This window comes from Perissodus microlepis, chromosome 3, assembly GCF_051167445.1.
Source record: "Perissodus microlepis isolate ML-2025 ecotype Zambia chromosome 3, ASM5116744v1, whole genome shotgun sequence".
In the NCBI taxonomy this organism is placed as follows: domain Eukaryota; kingdom Metazoa; phylum Chordata; class Actinopteri; order Cichliformes; family Cichlidae; genus Perissodus; species Perissodus microlepis.
The window spans coordinates 13278264-13299290 of NC_140463.1; the positions used below are offsets into that span (position 1 = coordinate 13278264).

General features: G+C 40.9%; 1 protein-coding gene across 1 annotated transcript in view; it reads right to left on the reverse strand.

Annotated features, from left to right (window-relative positions):
- The window catches only part of ttc39b (tetratricopeptide repeat domain 39B), a 31643-nt gene extending 11505 nt beyond the window's left edge, over window positions 1-20138 (reverse strand). Inside the window, exons 1-4 of the mRNA XM_084923113.1 lie at window positions 19732-20138; window positions 1475-1509; window positions 1232-1336; window positions 993-1124 (exon numbers count right to left, since the gene is read on the reverse strand). Of these exons, the coding sequence (XP_084779239.1) occupies window positions 993-1124; window positions 1232-1336; window positions 1475-1509; window positions 19732-19770 (311 nt within the window). The 5' untranslated portion in view covers window positions 19771-20138. The remainder of the gene's footprint in view (window positions 1-992; window positions 1125-1231; window positions 1337-1474; window positions 1510-19731) is intronic.
- Between the last annotated feature and the right edge of the window lie 889 nt (window positions 20139-21027).

Consider the following 21027-nt stretch of genomic DNA (forward strand, 5'->3'; position numbering starts at 1 on the left):
GTACCGGTACAAAAAACGAAGATTTAGTCATAACACATGGGAAAAGACCCAGGGAAACCGAGTTAACAATAATAACGCTAAAAAAACAATGAGAAAAACCAAAAAAAACAATAAAAAACACAAAATTTCACACCCGAGCCTCAACTCTTGCGGCCCAGTACCAAATGACTCACGGACTGGTACCGGTCTGTGGCCCGGGGATTGGGGACCACTGTCTAATATCATAAATGGCTTAAAAGACGAAGATAGCCACTGTGGCGTCACCCATTAGTTTGTGAAGCCTCGAGATTAGATTAGCGTTTTCACCTTGAACTTCTTGGTGTTCGGGACTGGCTGCCTGACAATCTAGATAACAACTTGTCAAATCAACAGCCAGTGAGTAGATCTTCGATAATTCTCCTTCATGAAACTTAGAATGAACAAAAAATTACAAAATGGATACATTTTTTATTTAATATGACCTAAAACTAATAACTGAAGCCCATAAGTTCATTGGGAAAGTGTTTTCAGAAGCCACACAGCAAGCGTACTATTCTGTCAGAGTTCTTTAAACTGCATGTTATTCTGAAACCACAGCTATTGCTTCCTGCAGGCCACGAACAGGAATGTGTATTTAAGGCACTTCAGCACTGGCTTCACTTTCAGACTTGAACGTGCCCATTATGATGCAGCCACACAGCCCGGTCACCATTCATACAGTTACTCACTGCAGTGCCACCGCGCACACAAAATCTCTGATTCAGCGCCAGAATTGGAGAAGAAAATGAAATTATCTGCTGCTGATTTTCTTTATTATTCTGGACAATTCAGGGCTTAAGGATGAGTCACTTTTTCCAGACTTTTCAGCTTCAGAAATCTTTTTGCAGCCACAGTGGTCGTACCCCAGTTTGTTTCATTACATTATTACATGTTGTGAATGGATTGAAAGGCTTCCTCGCCCAGAAACATTAAGGCTATAAACAGGAAGAAGACCATGTTTTCCCGCCTCTCACCTCTGACAGGTGTGCAACGCCTCCTTGATGGTTGCCATGGCAGTCTGGATGTCTCTGTGCTCAAAGGTCATGGTCGCCTGCATCACCAGGATGCTGCTGTATCCCAGAGCGTGGTACATGCTGTCCCTCCACCTGCGCACAGCAGCAGTCATTAATAACAGGGAGCTACGACATCAGCAGACACTAGAGAAAGAGAGAGGTGTAACGAAGCAGCGCGAGGTAACGACTGCTGTGGTTACCATGGTTTGAGGAGATCCAGGGCTTGAGAAAACTTGTTGTTGAGGACCAGGTTGAGAGCACACTGAGTCTCCTGGATGGCAGTCTGCAGATCCATGTTACCCGCCCTACACAAAGGTAAAACCAGCAGTCAGCACAGAGCGTGACTAAAAGTGAAAGATACACAGGAAACGATCCTCACACACACTCAGTCTGTGTGCTGCAGGTGTGTGTGTGTGTGTGTGTGCATGTGTGTGTGTACTCACGCAGGTATCCGATCAAAGGCATCTTCGAAGCAGTCCTGAAACACACAGAAAGACAGAATTTAGTTCTCAGCATCATCCTCCAGGTGACAGAAAGGCCTGTGAGACGTCTGATTGGACGCGATTCTAAAGCACCACATTTCGTTTGTACAATGGCCGTGTGTAATCAGCAACAAGTTTGCACTGCTCGGGAATTATTGGAAGGCTACATGACCCGAATCCTGAACCACGCCGCCATGACTCTGACCTACTCGAGGGCTCTGTGTTCTGAGACATTGTGAAACCATCGGGGTAATTTCAGAACTGTACCACGAACTATTCATTCACTGCCACACACGCTGTGAACAAAAAGTGTTGAAACCATTTTTATCTCATTCTTCAAAGTGATGTAAAGAATCCATCAGGTTTCAGTCTGAATTATATTCTATAAAATAATACCAGAGTCTTTTGACTGTTAAGTAATTGTAGTTTGCGTTTAATCAAAGTGCTTTAAAATTTTAGTGTAGAATGAAGTTATTTCCGACTATCCAGGCAATGTTGTATTTTATTTTTATTTATTTATTTTTTGGGTCTTGTAAATTTATTCCAGTTTTTTTTATTTTTAACCTTTCAGACACTACTTTTTGAGAGTTATTCAAGAGTTTTCAAAGCTTAAGGTGTCTGGATTTTCCGAATTGTTATCAGTGACTTCTCGAGTTGTCCCACATTTTCAGGGTTAATCCAATATTTGTATCAATTGTCCAGAAAATTCAGGGCTTCCTCTTAAAAAGCCTTTGAGATTTATTCCTGAGTAATCAAGGGAATACAGGACTTATGATAAATATTCTGACAATTGTAAGAGCTTTTCAAACTTTTTGCAATTTTTCTGCCTTTTCACAATTTTGCACAAATTTCAGAGTTATTCCAGTTTTGGGGGAATAGTGTGTCAGTTTTATGGACCTCCCAGGGCTATTCGAGAGTGCCTGGATTATTCCTAAATTTCAGGTTTTTCGTTTGTTTGTGTTACTCAGACTGTTCCAAGAATGCCCTATATTCCTATACTTTTCAGTTACTATGCTGTAAAGTGTTACAGCCCTGAGAAAGCAGCCATAGAAATTAAAATATGAATAGTTGAGAACGTTTCCATCATTCAGTGTAAGATGGTTTCTCTGAAGTCTGGAATTTGTGTTTTATATTTTAGTAAATACCTGCAGTGCTAATAAGGGTCACAAGGGTCATAAGTGGCTTAACATGAGTAATAACAATCATGCTGCAGAGCTTTAATTCATTAGGCTAATTCAAGGTTTTCCATTCATTTCAATGCAGTCAGCGATTCAGGGAAGATTGCTGTTAGGGGAACTGCTGCCCATTGCTTAATGCTAAGACCTGAACCCTAGAATTAGGTTCGAAACTCCAGATGTTTGAAAGACAATATTTCTAGCATAAATCCAAAAACACTTTTACACACATCTACACGTGTAAGCACGACTGCAACACTTCAGAGGTCTCAACTATGAAATATAAGGATTCATATATGTGCGTAATGGTGTAAACAGATTTGTGTCCACACTACATAAGTAACATTTACACAGCATGTCAGCAGCAGGCTAATAATAGCTACACAGTGGCTCCTTACATAATAGGGTGCAGCTGCAGTCAGCGCTGTAAAGTAACTCTGCCTGCAGGCAGCAGCTTCTCACTGCTCCACATTGGAGCACTGTGACCCATCTAACCACAAAAAATATATTAAAGCCAAAAAGATATAAAAGAAAAGTACCAAAAAAGTGCAAAAGAAGAAATTAAAAAAAAGAAATTACTGCAAAGGTGAAAAAATAAAAATAAGTACAAAAAGTGTATCTGTTCATTTTGCCAGTGTTTTACCTCATTTTGATTGTGGTTTTCCTCTTTTTGGGGGTTATTTTATGTTGTTTACTAAGAGTTCAAATGGCTTCAAAGAAACAAATTGACAAGAAAGAAAAATAAATTTAAATAAATTCACAAGAACAAAAAATAAAACATCAACAAAGAGGCAGAAAAATTCTTATTGCAAGCAAACCGCAACAAAAAAATGACAAATAAGCGATGTCCTAAAGAAAACCAACAAAAAAAAAAAAACAGCACAAAAACACATTACTGAAAATAATGAAGGCCTCAAAAAATACATAATCAGAAGAACTGACGACCAGAAAAAACTAAAAAATATAGAATAAAAGAAAAAAAACAAAATCAAAAAAAGAGAAAAAGTCAAAATCATGGACAAGCAAACATCCATAATAAAAGAAAAAGAAAGACTGGAATAAGTAAGACAGGATTAGCACAAAAAGTAGAAAAAAAATTAAAATATATACACGAGTAAAAAGAAAATAACCATGAACCACCACATTTCACACTTTGACTCATTTAAATTTAACAGTAGAATTTTTAATGAAACAACAAAGTAATGCAAGTATATCACATGTCTCAATCAGACATGTGCACAGGAGCAAATAAAGGACATCAACATGTGCTGAGTGTCAGCATCCCTGAAGGTTAAAAATGGGATCCAGATACAACCTGAAAGTAGGAAAACTTTCACAGTTTTCTTTTTCAAATTTCTGTGCAGAATAAAGGCTGCACTAAATCTATGTTCTGAAAAATTAGCCCTGGTTTACGCGACGCTTTCACAGCAGGTTTTTACAAGAATTACGAACTCCACGGAGTGACTCTTCCTGCAGGCAACAGCTTTCAAGTCTGATTTTTCTGACATGTTTACATAACTCACTACAGCCCTGTGTGTGTCTTTTACCCTGAGAGGCCTTTAAATGAAAACAATGGAAAATGAGACACAGGACAGAACACAGAAGAATAATAGGAGGCAGAAAATTACTAAAATACGAGACATAATCCCTTCAGAAGTAACGTTTGTAAAAAGTTTCTTTTTAAGTTAAAAACAAAACCCCACAAAGAGAAGCAAAATTACCTCCAATGCCCAAAAGACAAAATTAACCACACACAACAAATACAAACATGACAGAGGCCAAAAACCAACCAGAAAAAGAAATGAAATAATGGAGAAACTGAAAATGATTAAAAGTAGATTAAAAAAAAGATCAAACACAATCAAAAAGACATAAAATGCCCACAAACAGGAAAAGTGAAATAAAAAACATCCAAAATGCCACAAAAGGAAGTAAAAGGCCCACAAAAAACAGAAACGATGCTATCAGAAAGAGCATAATTCCCACAAACATAGATGCAAAGAAAAATATCCAAAATACTAACAGAAACATGTAAAATGCCATCAAAAAGAAACAAAATTCCCACAAAAAGAATTAACGCAGATGTAAGCAAGCAGCAAAGCAGCAAGAAGCAAAATGTCAGCAAACAATGTAAAATAACCCCCAAAAAGAGGAAAACCCCAATCAAAATGAGGTAAAAAACTGACAAAATGATCAGAGTATGTAGAAAGTTTTTATTGGCTGAATTATGGATCGTGTGTTATTTTATGTGCAAGTTTTTCTCTGTTTGAAAGTGAGGTGGAGAAAATGTAGCAGATGATGGAGGAGGAGGAGGCCGGCTGCAGTCAACAGAATATTTTCACAAAACTGGAAAAGTCCAAAAGTAAAAATGTGTGAATCCAAACAGACGTTGCTTCCTCTCTCTTTTCATTCCAGCAGATGCTCCGTGTGACATTCCCCTCTCGCTCTGTCAATGTTTTGGTCTGTTTGCGACATTCACGGCTAAGGAACAGCTAGCGATCACAGTGATCTGGTTATGTTGTAACTCAGACCTTGCCAAAGTGTGGGGCCCACCCCATAGGGGGAGCGCGGTATGAAAAGGGAAAAAAACAAACAAAAAAAAAAACACCTGGACACTGCTAGCACGGGGCTCCCACACAAACGCAAAGCAGGAGGTGAAGCATCGCTGAATATGTTTCCAAACAAACTATCTTCCAAGCCAAAGACTAGAAAATATGCTGAAGCATATCTTCTCTTTGGTTTCACCTGCACAAGTGCCAAGGTAGGTCTCCCCTGCAGAATTGGTTTCCCCTGCGTCGGGAGCACGGACTGGGCTCTCCAAATCACGGACAAACAGTATCCCACATTCTTGATTTTTAGTTCACAAACACTTGTTGTAATGACTAACTACTCCTGACATTTTGGAGATGTTAGCTCTTTATACAGTAAAGTTACAGCTGGATACAAATAATATCAGGCTGATCCTGCCACGATTTGTTCCCTCGGTTCAAATCACGGACAAACAGTATCCCACAGCTGTTTATGTTTTTTAACCCATTTTGCACAGAGAGGCATTTTTGAAATATTTTTCTTGTAAAACAAAGGGGGGCCTAGCAAAAAAAGTTTGGGAACCACTGTTGTAACTATAGCTGATAAAGTTATTTAAAGCAGAAAGCTAAGTTACATTATTAGCCCCCAGCATTTGGATGAATCAGCTAATCTTACTCAAGATTTCGTTTTCTTGAAATACTTTCAGATTTGCTTGTGTTAACACCTTTGGGATGACTTATAGTGGAGACTGTGACTATGTGATTAGGTAGAGGATCATCAGGGGGTCCTTTGTCCCTCTTTGGGGGGAAACTCCCACTGGGTTTAAATCTGGGACTCTCCACCATTGACCTTAGAACTGAAGAAGCTTCTCGGATGAGAGGTGAAACGTCTTCAAGCAACTCAAAGAAGTCCAGACGCTTTTCTTTCCAAGCTTCTTAGACAGTCTGACCTCACAAATATGCTTCTGGAAGAACGGTAAAAACACACTCCTGAGGCTTGTGGAAAGACTTCCTAGAAAAGTTGAAGCCGTTATAGCTGCAACTCTCTTGGGCCAGCTTTGTAGAAAACAGAGACTACAGATGAGGAACATATAACCATTTAGTGTATTAAAGAGGTTTGAGTCATTGCCAGTTTTACAGCCTAATAATTGTCAAAGTCATTAAACCTAACCCACCATATCATACCTGAGAAAGGTGGCTACGCCCAAGCATCCAGACAGGCGGCAGTGGCTTTTTTAACAACTATATTTAGATTAACCATTAAATATTAAGTTTTTGACAATAAAGAGAGAAAATATTGTTATTGTTATAGGCTGGGATCAATTTGGAAGAAATATGATCCAGTACATCTAAACAACCCATAAAAAACTGAGTTTAAAAGCTCATTTAGAAGTTGCATCATTTTATTTTATAGCTTTTTATTCCTGTTATACTTTGGTAGTTAAAGAAGTCAAACTAATACCAGCAGACCAGATACCAGCTTATTGCAAACACACAAAGCAAACACAAAGAGACAAAAAAAAGACAGAAAGCCTTAAAGACTGAAAATAACCACAACTAGACACTAAGTGACTACACAAATAATTAAAACAAGTATCAAAAAGCACAAGGGATCACAGAAGCATGAAATGAACAAAGGAAGAAAACCAAAAAGATGGTAAAGAAATCTACAAAAATGGGCAGAAAACGACTATAAAAGGTAAAAAAACAGGAACAAAAACACAACCAAAACGTAACTACAAAGTAACACAACACTAACACAGAGAGACACAAACAGACTAAACTTAAACGATAGGACGACGCAGGATTTCTGAACACGTTTGAAACAATCGAGATATAAAAGTCCTTTAAAATTTTTATCTTTCTATTCACTGTTTGACTTTATTAAGATAAAGGTGACTTTAATCATGTTGGGATTTTCTGATATTTACAATCAAACAAAAACCAGATTTTTCGCAATGTGGAAAAATCTGCGTCACTTCTGTTTGATGTTACAGAGGAGGAGAGGTCAAAGTCAGAGATGCGTCTCCTGTGACTGCAGCAGCTTCCTCATCAATTAGTCAAGGCCTGCAACTTGTGTCCGATTACCCAACGCACAAATAACCTGGCTGCACTCGAGGAGCGCCTATGGAGCGTCCTCACAGCCCCATCAGAGCCTCGGACCTCCCTTACATCCTCCAGAACCAAATCTGTGACACCTGGAATTAACAATGATCTTCCCTGACCTCTGACCTCACATGGGGAACAGAAAGCAGACAGAGAGTGGTCTCCTTGTGTTTTCTTAACCACATCCTGCAAACTGAACTGGTTGCAAACCACTACGGGATCTGAGGTGTACTTACGCTTACCAGATGCCATTAATAACAAATTAATACATTTCATATAAACTAGTGAATCTGAATTATATTTCTTCATTTTTTGGTATTATGTAATTATTCTTTTTGAATTCTCCCACTTTTACTCCCCTTTTTTTTGACCCATGTTTGAACCCTCCCTTTTTCTCATAGTACCACCAGAGGAAAAGCTCTGACACAACTCCAAAGGGATTTGTGTTTCCTCCTGGTCCTGCATTATTGCCAAACTCACCTCTGGGATTCCTAAAATCTGCTCTCTGAACAACCTACTGCTTCAATTAAATAAGCATAAATTAAATTATCCACTTTGCGAGTATCTGTAAAAAAAAAAGCCTCTGTGTTGTCTGAGGAGGGCTTCAGCAGTCAAGCTTCCTAACTGGCTGTGAGAAAGGTGTGCATTATATTCTATAAGACTGAGCTGATCTGTGTTTTCTTGGCGTTACTCACATTCCTGTCGCGCCTTTGGGTGTGTGCAGTGCATGGTAGGATGAACTAAGGATCCTGGATTCACAGACAGTCAAATGTCACAGCAAACATGCCAGAACTGACATGATTAGTAGTTTCAGTCTGAGCAGAGGCAATACCCTTGCACTGAGTGTTTTTTAAATAAAAACAGCTCGCCTCACATTATTTAGAGCTGAGTGAAAGTCAGCTGAATTCCTCTGTATTAGGATGAGTCAAGGCTGAAGGAGTCGAACACAGGAGCATTTGTCAGCTGAAATGAGGAAATGACTGGGTGAGGTGTGACGCAAGAGGGCCTTAACAGGAAAAACCAACCCATGTCATCAACCTTAATGTCTGCAGTGGGTCTATCGGGGAAAATGGTCATTTCCATCTGAATCCTTGACACCTCTTCAAAAGGCTTTATGGAGGCTAATTGGGTGTCCTGCTTGCTAAGTTCATCTGGTAGCAAAACAAGTAGTTTTAGGGGAGCTTAAGAGCCATGGACCTATAAATATCCTACCAAAATCCCCCTGGATTTTTAGTTTTGCTGAAGTCCTTGCAGATACCCAAACTTGCAAATAAGTGAAAGTTCTCATAATTCGTCTCCAATTCTCTTCACATAGCAACTTGACGAAACCCTGAAACATCTCTAAATAGAAGTTAGTACAGAGTTTCAAAAAATATCCTGATGGCCCTTCAGCCCCCTTAGCATGCTTTAGCTCTTGTCACTACCCGATCTGTACCGGAAACCTGATGTGTACCATGATGCATGAATCTTACGTCACTTCCTCTCTTTGCCAACATTGCGACGGTTAATGTATTTGAATGGCACGGTTAGCGCCCAGTTAGCTCCTGGCATTTCTCAACAGCTCTGCCTCCTTTTCGACTGCCCGGGACATTTAAACAATGGATAATCTGTATACAAACAAAGTCGTGCTTTTCTACTCAACAGAGAGCGTCCCCCGATTGAACAACAGCGCCGTAAAATAAGAAGAATGGCGCCTAATTACAAACTTAATAATACTGACTTAGTAATGTGTCACGTGAAGATTCATCAGCCAGATTAAGTGTTTACTGACAATTGACAGTGATAGCGAACATCATCATCACTATTCCAACAATCCTCTCCTCACAGACAAGCATGAACACACTCTATCACTAAATCAAATTTAACACGCATTTATAACGACGCTACTTCGGTTTACAATAGGGTTCATTCGCTCGGTCAGCAAGTGGCGGTATACTTGTACAAACTGCCACTAAATGAAACAGAAGAATAAGAAAACATCTGCACATGCGTGGTACGGATCCTGTAGACACGATTTATAACTATCTTTGTTTATGTCTACATTATATAGAAAGGTTTCATTATTGCAAACATTTTAAGAGATATCTATTATTGTTAACACCTTAATACAGGGGTAGGGGACGTTAGTCCTTAAGAGCCGGTGTCCTGCAGGTTTTAGATCTCACCCTGGGTCACCACACCTGAATCAAATGATTAGTCCATTACCAGGCCTCTGGAGAACTTCAAGACATGTTGAGGAGGTAATTTAGCCATTTAAATCAGCTGTGTTGGATCAAGGACACATCTAAAACCTGCAGGACATTGGCTCTCGAGGCCTGGAGTTCCCTACCCCTGCCTTAACAGATACTCTGACCCGTAACTATCGTAAAATGCTTCGAGCGGAAGTACATGCTGTTAGGTTTTGTATTGTTGATTGTCATTTATGCTTAGAAATATCTATTTATATATGCTTAGAGTTTTATAATTAGTTTTAGATTGGTAGAGGTTTGATCCTTAATAGTCTGCAAACTTTGTGTGCACACCTACATCCTGGGAGCATGGGAAGAGGTCGTACCTTGTCTTATTGTTTTATGGTAGGATAAACGTATCTATATCTGTTTTAGGCTAAGTGCCTTTTGGTTTGATGAACTGCTGGACTTCCAGACCAGCAGGTTTAGGGAAGTCATTTATGGGGTCACACTCTGACCCCACACACACACACACACACACACACACACACACACACACACACACACTTACACAACGCACAGGCAAGGTACTCTTTGTTTGTATGTAGACGTCATATGTTAATGAACCTATGCATATTCATGTAACATCAATAAAAGAGCAGTGTTACGGGGGAGCGGACGAGAGCAACTGGGGTCAAGCGAAGGAACGGCGTTTGTCCGGTTCTCTCCCGTGCATGAGAAACATGAAGAACTTTGCCTACTTCGTGTCTTGCTTGCTGTGTAATTATATTGTCTTCAACGTTCCAGCGAATAGGTTCAAGCTACAAACCTATCATTAATTGGTCCTTCGAGAGCCGGAGCCCTGGAGTCGACATTCACCGAGGTGAGAAGAGACACGCTGAAAGACTGACGTCAGCCAGGAAGTTCCTGTAGTAAAGTCCCGAGACGTGAGAATTCGTCATCGGGCCGGTGGATTAGCTGTCTGTTTTCTCTCCTTGATGAATGACGATCGGCGGGATTCGAGGCTATACTACACGCTAAGCAACACCGAGTAAGTTTAGAGTCCAACTCTATAACTGTACGTCTTCGCCGCTCAGTGGGGCGTTGTCCGTGGCCGCTTAGTGGGGCTAAAATTCGCCGTCTTAGTGGGGCGATGTACAAAGCTGCTCAGTGGGGGTTTTTTGTACAGAAGCATTAAGTCGCAGAGTTGCGCAGTTCGAACTTTTTTGGTTCGCCGTCTTAGTGGGGCGAAATGTAGACCGCTTTGTGGGATCCGCCGCTTTGTGGGGAATTGAGAAGTTCCGCGGGGTCCAGATTGTGCTGGACAATAGGCCTATTTTGTGTTGTTGTTGTTGTGTTTGAGTGTGTTTGTGTGAGTGGGTGTGGAGCAGAACACGTGGACTGTGACACCGGCTGTTGTTGTTATCTGTTGTTATCATGGGTTTCTAAGCAACCAAGAGTGTGTCAGAGGGTGACAGACGTTTATGCTGGACTTTGCTCCTGGCAGCGCAAAGTATTTAAATAAAAGAGAGCGACAGCTCCTTAGCTGCGCGGGTTCACGCGAGCACGGTCGCGCGGGTTTCACGCGGACCTGAGCCGTGCGGTTAATCGCAGGCTTGTAAATGGAAGAGATTCAAATGTTAGAAGTTTTCAGAAAACACACCAGCCTTGAAGAGCGTGTGGAGAAGGCCAGCCCACATCAGCAGCACTTAAGATATGCTCTGGTGAATGGCTTTCCCCCACCCCTTGCTGACACAAAATGTTTATTCTTTAGCTTGCCCTGTTCGACAACAGCCTGTGCTCCAGACCATAGATTTAATTGAGGTGGATAGTTGTTAAAAGTAATCTGCATTAAGCTTAGGGTTGCTCAAATTCAGTACAATGACATATGAGGTGAAGTGATATAGGTAAATATTTTAACTAAAGATGTGCATAGAGGCACTTGACCTGTGTGAAAGACTGTCGCCTTATTATGAGCCATGGTTGAGATATAGAGCACACCTGTGAATACAACTAATATGCTGAACCCTGTATGAAACATCTAAAAGTACATGATGGAGAAGCTGAATTGAATATGAAAGTGCAAGTCTTTGCCACTGTGGGCAAAGCACGCAACCACTGTGTGAGGTTGCGTTGCGGTCTCTTCTGAGCTGATGAGCAAGCTACACATTATCAGATTGAGAGCTGGCTGAGAACTCCTCAAAGAGAGGGGAAACAGAACTATGATAACTGTGATAACTGGAGTATGCAGCGTTTCCGTGAGCAGTTTTCCTGCATCTTGACTCATGTGTGTAGAGTGTTCATAGCATCGGCATCATGTTTTTGTTTATTTGTTTTGTTGGGTTGAAAATAATTAAATAAACTTGTGATCATACATATGGATCACCATGGCACATGCCATTGGCCAAATGATTTATTTACGCAGATGAAAAAGTGAGTGTGAATGTGTCTGACGTCACAGTGTTTTTGTGCGCTGTGTAAAAGTAATTGCCTCTGACTGTGAGAGCGGTGATTCTGCAGGTCACCAGCTATTGTAAAAAAAAAAAAAGAGAGAGTACAAAAGAGACAAAATTTACATTGTAGATGAAAAATAATCATAGGAAAAAGGTTTTGTGTTGATCAGCCAAAAACAACTACAATCTCATTTTCTGCTTTTAAGAAAGGACAGTTAACAAAAACAGAGAGAGAGAGAGATGTGTGTTGATTAAGCAGTGATAATAATAATGAAAATGTCTTAGTTTGTCACTTTCAGGTGAAAAGCAGACCTGAATCAATTTTCCACATGCAGCGGTCGGAAGAAAGTTATAGTTTAACATCATTGGAAACGTTCAGGCCAAGTTTCCGGCTGACTTATTTACAGCACCATGTGTCCCTCAACCTCACAAGCGAGCTCTCACTCCTCCCTGAAGACAAGGAATGCAGTTCCAAAGAGTAATAACATGGCAGATAAAGAGACAGCAGCAAAGTCCTGAGCAAAGAGTCCCAGCAAGCAGCAGCAATGTGGACAAACAGCATCAGAGAAGAAGAGCAAACCCATCATCCTGACTGATTGGATGAATGGCACCGTGTTTCCAACAAGCTACAAATTCACTGTGCATGTGACAAGAACATTTGAGGAGAACTGAGGAGACTGTTGGAGTTTGACATTTGCCACCTTTGGAGTAAAATGGCAAGAAGAGACAGTGAAACACAGGACGAAGCTGAAGGAGAACTGCCTGCTATTGGACTGTTGAAGTGGGAGAGGACACAGAGTGAGAGGAGTGGTGAGAACACATAGGAGTTTTGTTTTTAATGTGGGAAATCAAAATTTGGGTTAGCAAACCAGGGGAAAAGAAAACTGACTGCTTAAGTTGGAAAATTGAGAAGGAGTCTAAAACACTGCAAAAATAGAAACATATACAAAATCACACACACAAGCAGAACATGCATTAACCCTACTAACACAAACACAAGAGAGCTCATGAAGATTAGACAACATCTTAAGCATGTGAGTCTGTTTATCATCTTGTCCAAGTCACTTAGTGTGATGCAAAGACCAGTGGACTCATAGCACATTAGTTAAGAAATGATCAAATAATAGCAGAGAAATGTGTAGGAAAGGCAGCTTTAAGAACATGCCCTGCTGGAGATGCAGCTCCACAGACATCGATTAAACCTGCCTAATAACACAAACACACATGCAATGAAAATTAGCTTGTTATCTCTCATCAGTGTTAAAATAGTGTCAATTTAACAGACACTTGTTATCAAATACTGAATTTATTCAGTGCTGAAAATTGACTCTCTAGGTTGCAGGACAACAGTTTAACTTTGTGGGAAAAAAGATTCTGGTTTGACCAACCAGTGATCAGACAATAAATTTAGTCGTTGATATAGTAAATTGGGAGATGCTTCCTGCTTGATTGATGCAGCACAAGTAATTTACTGTATGAGGGAAATTCTATTTTTGTGATAATATTTTGAACATGCATTTCTGTTGTCCTGTCATCTTAGTGGGTTAATAGCTGATATGCAAATTAGTTGATTGTTCTTAGATTAATGAAAGGTGATTGAATTTTAGCACAAGTGAATGAGATGTGTTGGAGTTTGTTGTGTGTTGAGTGGAGACTCTAAAACACTGAGTTTCCTGTTTTGATGTGCGAGTGAATCCTGTACCTAGATACACAACTCTGAATACGTCAGAACAAACGTCTTTTGTGAAGTGCATGACAACATGTCACATGTTTTATGATGAAGGGAAAAAGGAAAACTGAATAAAATGGATCTGTGGCCTAAATGAGTGAAGAGCACAGACCTGGGGATTAAACTCATAGCTAATAAGACATTAGGATTATGTTGTGTGTTGTGCAGCTGATGGTTGGTTTGGAGTTAATCTAGCTGATGATTTTTCTTTTGTTGTGAAGTTGAGCCTGCCAATTAGTATGATGGTATGATAAACCATGCTAATGGTATGATTTACCCTCCTGAGATGAGGAGCTTGTGTCATGACTTAACAAGGCCTTTTTATTTTGATACTTTCACAGTGCACTGCAAGTTTTGTTCGATAATCTCTGTTGAGCAGATCTGCACGATTAGAACAGTGCACTGATTTCTGTTTGTGAATTTCTTTTCTTTAAGCAGATCTGCACGTCGGGAATTAAAAGCGCTACACGTCGTCGAGAAAATTGTTGCAAGTGAGCTTCTCCACATTAAAATGGGCTCTGGAGAAAGCCACTTATTTGGGACAATCAGAAAATGAGAGTCCCTCCCTAAAAAGGATTCAGTGAGGTAATCCGATCTAAAGTTCTTCTTTTTCTTTTTGAAATGACGTCATTTTGCTGAGGGTGGAAACTAAATGCGACGATGGGTTCCACTATCAGCAAAGAAAGAAAGAATGGATGAATGAATGAATGGATGGAAATAAAAAACAAACTGACTGACTGGTAAAAGCTGACAAGACTTGACCACGACTCAAGGTTAACCCCCACCTGACAAAGGTGCAGATGAATTTATGTGCTTCTTTTTACAGGAGCAGAAAGATGACAGCAACATTTGAGGTTGCATGACGATTTAACCTTTTAAGTGCCACTTTCTGTGTCTGTGCATCTACCGGGGGTGTTATTCACTACCTTGTGTTGCTCACAGAGGTAACTGTGACAAAGTGTGTATACATCTGCGCAGCGCTAACATTTGCATTTTCTTTTCTACAGCATTACAGTTCTTAATGTGGTTTGATCATGTGATTTATAACAGGACAACTGGTTAATGTTTTTCTACTACAGGATTTCTGGGTTTATGTGTGAAGAAAACTGTGTTTACAGGTTATGAGTTGGTGATGCTGTTACACTGTGTTGTTGGGAAAATGTGAAGGTTACTTTGACAATGTGAATAACATGTGAGAAATTAGTGTCACTTCTTTCCACAGCTATGGATGGCTAACTTTATGGTGTTTTTATGGCACCTCTGGAACCTGTCGACCTGCGTCTGACCACCGTCTGACCACAGTCAATGTGTGTTGCTAATGTTTGTTTTTCTAAGAATGCATGTAGAGGATTCAGCAGAAGCGGACAAGTGACATGAGAAAACAAATAAGAGATGCAGTGTTTATGGAATAGTTGAATATGGGCTCATTAGCTGGCCACTTTTGAGCTCATAGTAATATATGGGTGGAGTGACTTTGCTTAAGGGAAGTCACCGATTACATTAATGTTGACTGAGTACATGGGATGATCCATGTCTGAGGCAAATTATGGTAATAATTGTAGTTTACTGATTTGAGAAAACCTGCACATGACACTTGTCTTGCTGATGTTGAATGCTTTATTACTCTTATGATACAATTGTTTACAAGTGTGAAGTTTGATTTCACTTCCAGATCTTATTTTCCAGGCCATGATGGTGTGTATGCAGGCTCCTGGCAGAGCCAGGTGTTAAGCAAACTTAATATGCAAAACACGCTAACATCTTTTGTTGCAGGGTTGCGGAGCTACTCAGGTGGAGATGCCCTGATGTTGCCTGGGACATGATCTAGCTAACCTTTTTTCTTTAAGACAGGAATCTAGGTTTGATGAGTTGACTCATGGGAGTGTCCATGCGTCAAGAGGAGGGGTCCAGGATTAACATGAAACAATGTTTTTTATGATTGTTGCAGTGATTTGTGTGATTAACCGTTCATTTACGAGTATTAAACCTATGCAAGTGGTGCATCCATGTTCAGATGAGGCTTTGATGGCCTATAAGTGAAGTTCACTGAACTAAAGAATGTGGTTTGATGATTGTTGACATGCTCTCCAAATAGAAGTTTTTCCTCTTAGCAAGGAAATACAGGTGCAGCAGTCAGAGTATTGCTGAAAGGGATCTCCTGAGAAATCTCCAGAGGCCCAGTGAGAAGCAAGAACCATTCCACGCATAGCTGACAGCCCAGGCAGTGGTTGAGGTCAAAGGTCGAGCTGGTTGGAGCCCATCATGAGATCAGACTTTGGAGCCACAGCAAGGACCACGAAACTGCGTTGGAATGAGAGCTGTGCAAAGGGGGATTTCCAGAGGCCAACAGAGGAGATTGTGGACAACAGACGGGCACCTGAAGGATGAGGGGAGCGTGCCAAGCTCCATCGACAGCGCAGAGGGAGTTCGAGGATGACATCATGATTTTGTGAAAGCACAGGAACCAGAAGCTATGGTGGTGATGACAGCAGTTTCCTATGAACGCCACCTAATGCTGTGTCACTGTACTGTGCATACGATGACACTCTGAAGGCTGCTGGGATCATAACAGCAGTAAGATAACTGGACCCAGCACCCTTTCCACAGAGGGGTTTTTCTGCAGAGCATGGACAATGGAGGAGTCATAAGTATCCCCCTCGCAGGACGAAGGCCTGAAGTGAGGTTATGGGGGTTGGTAGAGGCCATAAAACTAGAGTGCTGAAGAGGTCTGCAGCTTTGGAGATAGCTGAGACCCATGTTGACAAACAACAAAACCAACTGGTATGTTTGAATGTTTATTCTACATACATTTAGACTCTGGTCCTATGGACAATGATGGAAACAACTGGAAGAGACATTCATGACGCCCTGCCGAACTAAAACCACTCTGCAGAGAGACATGTGATTTGCACGCCCGGAGGAAGCACCACCAAGCTGGAATGTTTTTGAAAATGTTACTTTCTTATTTTAACTATTAAATTAACAATTCATTTGTTTGCTCGTAGGATGCAGTTTGCCATTGGATGAGATCAATGAGGAATGGGATAACTGCTAATACATTTGTCAAACTGTGTACTTTTACAGTAATTTAGGGTGATTGACATATGCTGAGTATAAAAATGTTTGCATTGAAACTGTCAGACATGAGGTGATCATAACTGGGAACTTTTCTAGCATAAAGGTCAAAAAGGGGGGAATGTTAGGTTTTGTATTGTTGATTGTCATTTATGCTTAGAAATATCTACTTATATATGCTTAGAGTTTTATAATTAGTTTTAGATTGGTAGAGGTTTGATCCTTAATAGTCTGCAAACTTTGTGTGCACACCTACATCCTGGGAGCATGGGAAGAGGTCGTACCTTGTCTTATTGTTTTATGGTAGGATAAACGTATCTATATCTGTTTTAGGCTAAGTGCCTTTTGGTTTGATGAACTGCTGGACTTCCAGACCAGCAGGTTTAGGGAAGTCATTTATGGGATCACACTCTGACCCCACACACACATACACACACACACACACACACTTACACAACGCACAGGCAAGGTACTCTTTGTTTGTATGTAGACGTCATATGTTAATGAACCTATGCATATTCATGTAACCTCAATAAAAGAGCAGTGTTACGGGGGAGCGGACGAGAGCAACTGGGGTCAAGCGAAGGAACGGCGTTTGTCCGGTTCTCTCCCGTGCACGAGAAACATGAAGAACTTTGCCTACTTCGTGTCTTGCTTGCTGTGTAATTATATTGTCTTCAGCGTTCCAGCGAATAGGTTCAAGCTACAAACCTATCACACGCCTTTCGAAAATGCATGGTACGGATTGGGTTTCCGGTACAGATCGTGACAGCTCTCTTGGTGGTCCACTTTCTCAGGATATTTTAAGAGTTTATGGAGACTTCTTTTGGTTCTGTTTCTGTTTTGGGGGGTCTTTTGTGCCTATTGCTGGGTTTTGTGTCTAGTGTCTTGTGGAGATGATTTTGAATGGCTGCTTCCAAAGAACACCTGATGGTCTCTACAGCCCAACCATATATCCAGTATACAGACCTGCTGAACCCTGTTAAGAGGCTCATCTAAACTAGAAAACCTCAAATTATCCTTTAACATCATGACAAACCAGTTGATGAACTCTCTTCTACATTACAGCTGTACTGCGACACTCCCCATTTGAACAGTGTGAACCAGGGAGGGTCAGGGTGGAGGATCTGGCTTTAGTGAAAACAAAGGTTAAAAATTAAACCTGGGAACTCATGTTACCACTGACAAAGTTAGCATACTGTGAACATTTTGACTTGCTCAGCTCACTGATGTTATCTTTTCACTAGTTTGAATGTGAATGTGAATTTGAATGAATGTGGTGGTGTGAAAGTGCAGAAAACAAACCTCATATTTCCTGTGTTTACAGTGCAGGAGGCAGCCTGTGGCTGAAATCAGAGCTGTCATTTATATGAAGCTGTGCACACATGCAGACACGTGAACCAATAGTATCAGCTCACTTAGCGCTGAGACATAAATCCAATAATGAGCAGGCTGCCTCCACAGCTCTACACATAAATGAGGAAATACATCCAGAGCTCAGTGAGCGAGGCGCTCACTGAGCTCTGGATGTATTTCCTCAACACAGAAAAACAGAGAGAAATAACTCAACACCTGTGATTCGGATTTCAATGTGAATAAAAGCTCCAAAAATCCCATATTATGACAGATCTATGTTCCCATAGATTGTACAAGGATGGTGATCAAGATAAAATGAAAAGTTACTGTGCTGCATTATATATTTATTAATGAATTGCCCTTTGGTGCACACCCCTGTCCTCTACTTTTACCACTTAATCAAAGTCCAAATTCACTCCCCACAGCCTGTGGCACATTTAGTTCAGTTCAAAGTAAACTGTTTTTTCCCCTGTGAGTAATCATTGTAAATAAAACGGATCTGGAATAGGTGTGATGATGGGTTTTGCTGTAACTCAGCTGCCCTACATGCGTGCAGCACTGTATGTTTGGAGAATTGTATTGATTAGGATCTATTTACGGTCAGTTGGGAGTTCATTTTGCATCCATGGATACAGTCTGTTGTGACTATAGAAGCACAAACATAGGGAAAAAATGAAAGTATCACTGAAATACTGCAGGAGGCTTTGTAAGGTCAATTTCAACAGAAATATAGACAGGCATGGTGAAAAGATGAGAAAACCTGACAGAAATCGATAAGGACTACGAGTTTATGTTGCATTATTTAGAAATGGTACTACTATACAGTGATAAAACACACTATATGTACACATATCTAGCTACCAACACATATACCACATAAGGCTTTCTCCTCTAGCAGCACAGTAGCAGTAGGTTATGTTTTTGTTTTTTAAACCACATCAACATTCAGAGCTAAAGAAAGGTAGTGCTAAAAACTGCAGTTCCTCTAACGTCAGCTAGAGGCTGGCTCAGAAAAGTGAGACTAATGTTAAAACATACAGTGGAAATTGAAAGAAAAAGCTGTGCAGCTAAATTTGACCTTTATAACAACTGTAAAGGGTTATAAATGTTCATATAACTCACCTATTCAAACTATATTAATGCTAGGGGGCGTGGCCGCTGTTTTTAATGACGGCTGCTTGCTAGGTTTCACTCGAGCTAATTGGAGATGCTGAACCTTGTGCTGCTTGTGCCTTTCGAAGCATTTTTATTACCAACACGTCCCTTTTAGGTCCCCGCAAAAATCCAGCATGGTCCTGGCCAAAACACCAATTTTGAAGCCAAAGCCATAGCTGTGGCCATCTTTTAATACAGTCTATGCTTTCCAGCCAAACAAAGGTGTGTGTTTTTTAACACCTAACCAGACAGTTTCTGATATCATATTCACAGTTTAGGTGTAAAATCTGTCCTTTCCAGAACTCTGATGTGACAGAGAGACTAAAACACCCTCAACAGCCTGGTGGATGTAGCCCACGTGATGTAGGTATATGAGATCAAAGTGGGAACATCATCACAAATAACTGGTTACATCACGCACTGTGAACATGTCAGTGGAAATGCGTGCGTTAAATGCGATCTCCGGCTCCCACCTCCTCGTCTGCGGCCGCTCCGTTGCCTACGTGGGCCATGTCCGCTCCCGGTGCCTGTTCTCCCTCTGGTCCGCAGGTCGCCTGGTTCCGCTACGAGGACGGGCAGAGTCCCATGACAGCTGCAGCCGAACCTCCGCTCCTCTGCGGCTGCGCACGGATCTCCTTCTGCTCCTCTGTGCTCCGTTTATTTTGATTCTTATCGCCGTAGGTCCGCTTCGTCCTTGAGTCAGGCGCGCTTCTTTGCCTCTGCTCTCTTCCGTGAAAGAAACACGGAGACGGAGAGAAAACACACCTCCCACATTTCCGTTTCTCCGCCCATAGAAAATAGAAGAGAGGGAGGAAATGAAGGAGGAGAGGAGAGAGGGAGAAAACGGAGGAGGCCAGTGTTTGTGGCAGAGGCGCAGATTACATGTGAGCACGGGGCGGGGGCACATTAAGTGTGTATGGGGGGGCTCGTGTTTATTAATGGGACAAAAAAACACTAAAACCAGACAGCAGGCAGAAGTTCAACATACTGTTTTGATTCAAAGCAAATCCCTTTTCTTCTATGTGTCAAATATAAATTATATTTTAATTATAAATTTAAAATGGCCACTTTATTAGGCACAGGCTCCTCTGCATGTTAATGCAAACATCTAATCAGCCAATTGTATTGTAGCGTCTACATGCTCTACATCAGGGGTGTCAAACTCAAATACACAGTGGGCCAAAATTCAAAACTGGAACAAAGTCACGGGCTAACGTTAATATTTATTGAAATATATTTATTCCTCCAGATATAAGAATGAATCTTTTCTTATGGACTCAAACACGTTTTGCTGAAAAATTGAATATGGAACAAGCAAAGCTTAATACTAAACAATATATATATTAGCTGTATAATACCAGTAGGCCAGCTCTAATAGTAATTTGGTATGGCTTCGCGGGCCAAATGTAATTAGGCTGCAGGCCAAATTTGGCCCGCGGGCCAGAGTTTGACACCTATGCTCTACATGGTTAAGTTCAGACTGGGGTTCAAGCTGTTGCTGGTGTGAGAGTGCCAACTAAGCCTTGTTTAAAAAGCCTGCCCAATTATTGTCCAGGCCTTTATGATGGCAACATGACACACTGCCTACATGACGATGTCCTCAAATGGCCTCCACAATCACCAGATCTCACTGCAGCAGAGCACCTTAGGGATGTGGAGGAACAGGAGATTCACACCATGGATACGCAGCCTGTCACTACCAAGGTGTACCTAATAAAGTGGTCGTTGAGTGTATGTGGGTAAAATAATAATAATCAGACTTGAGACTC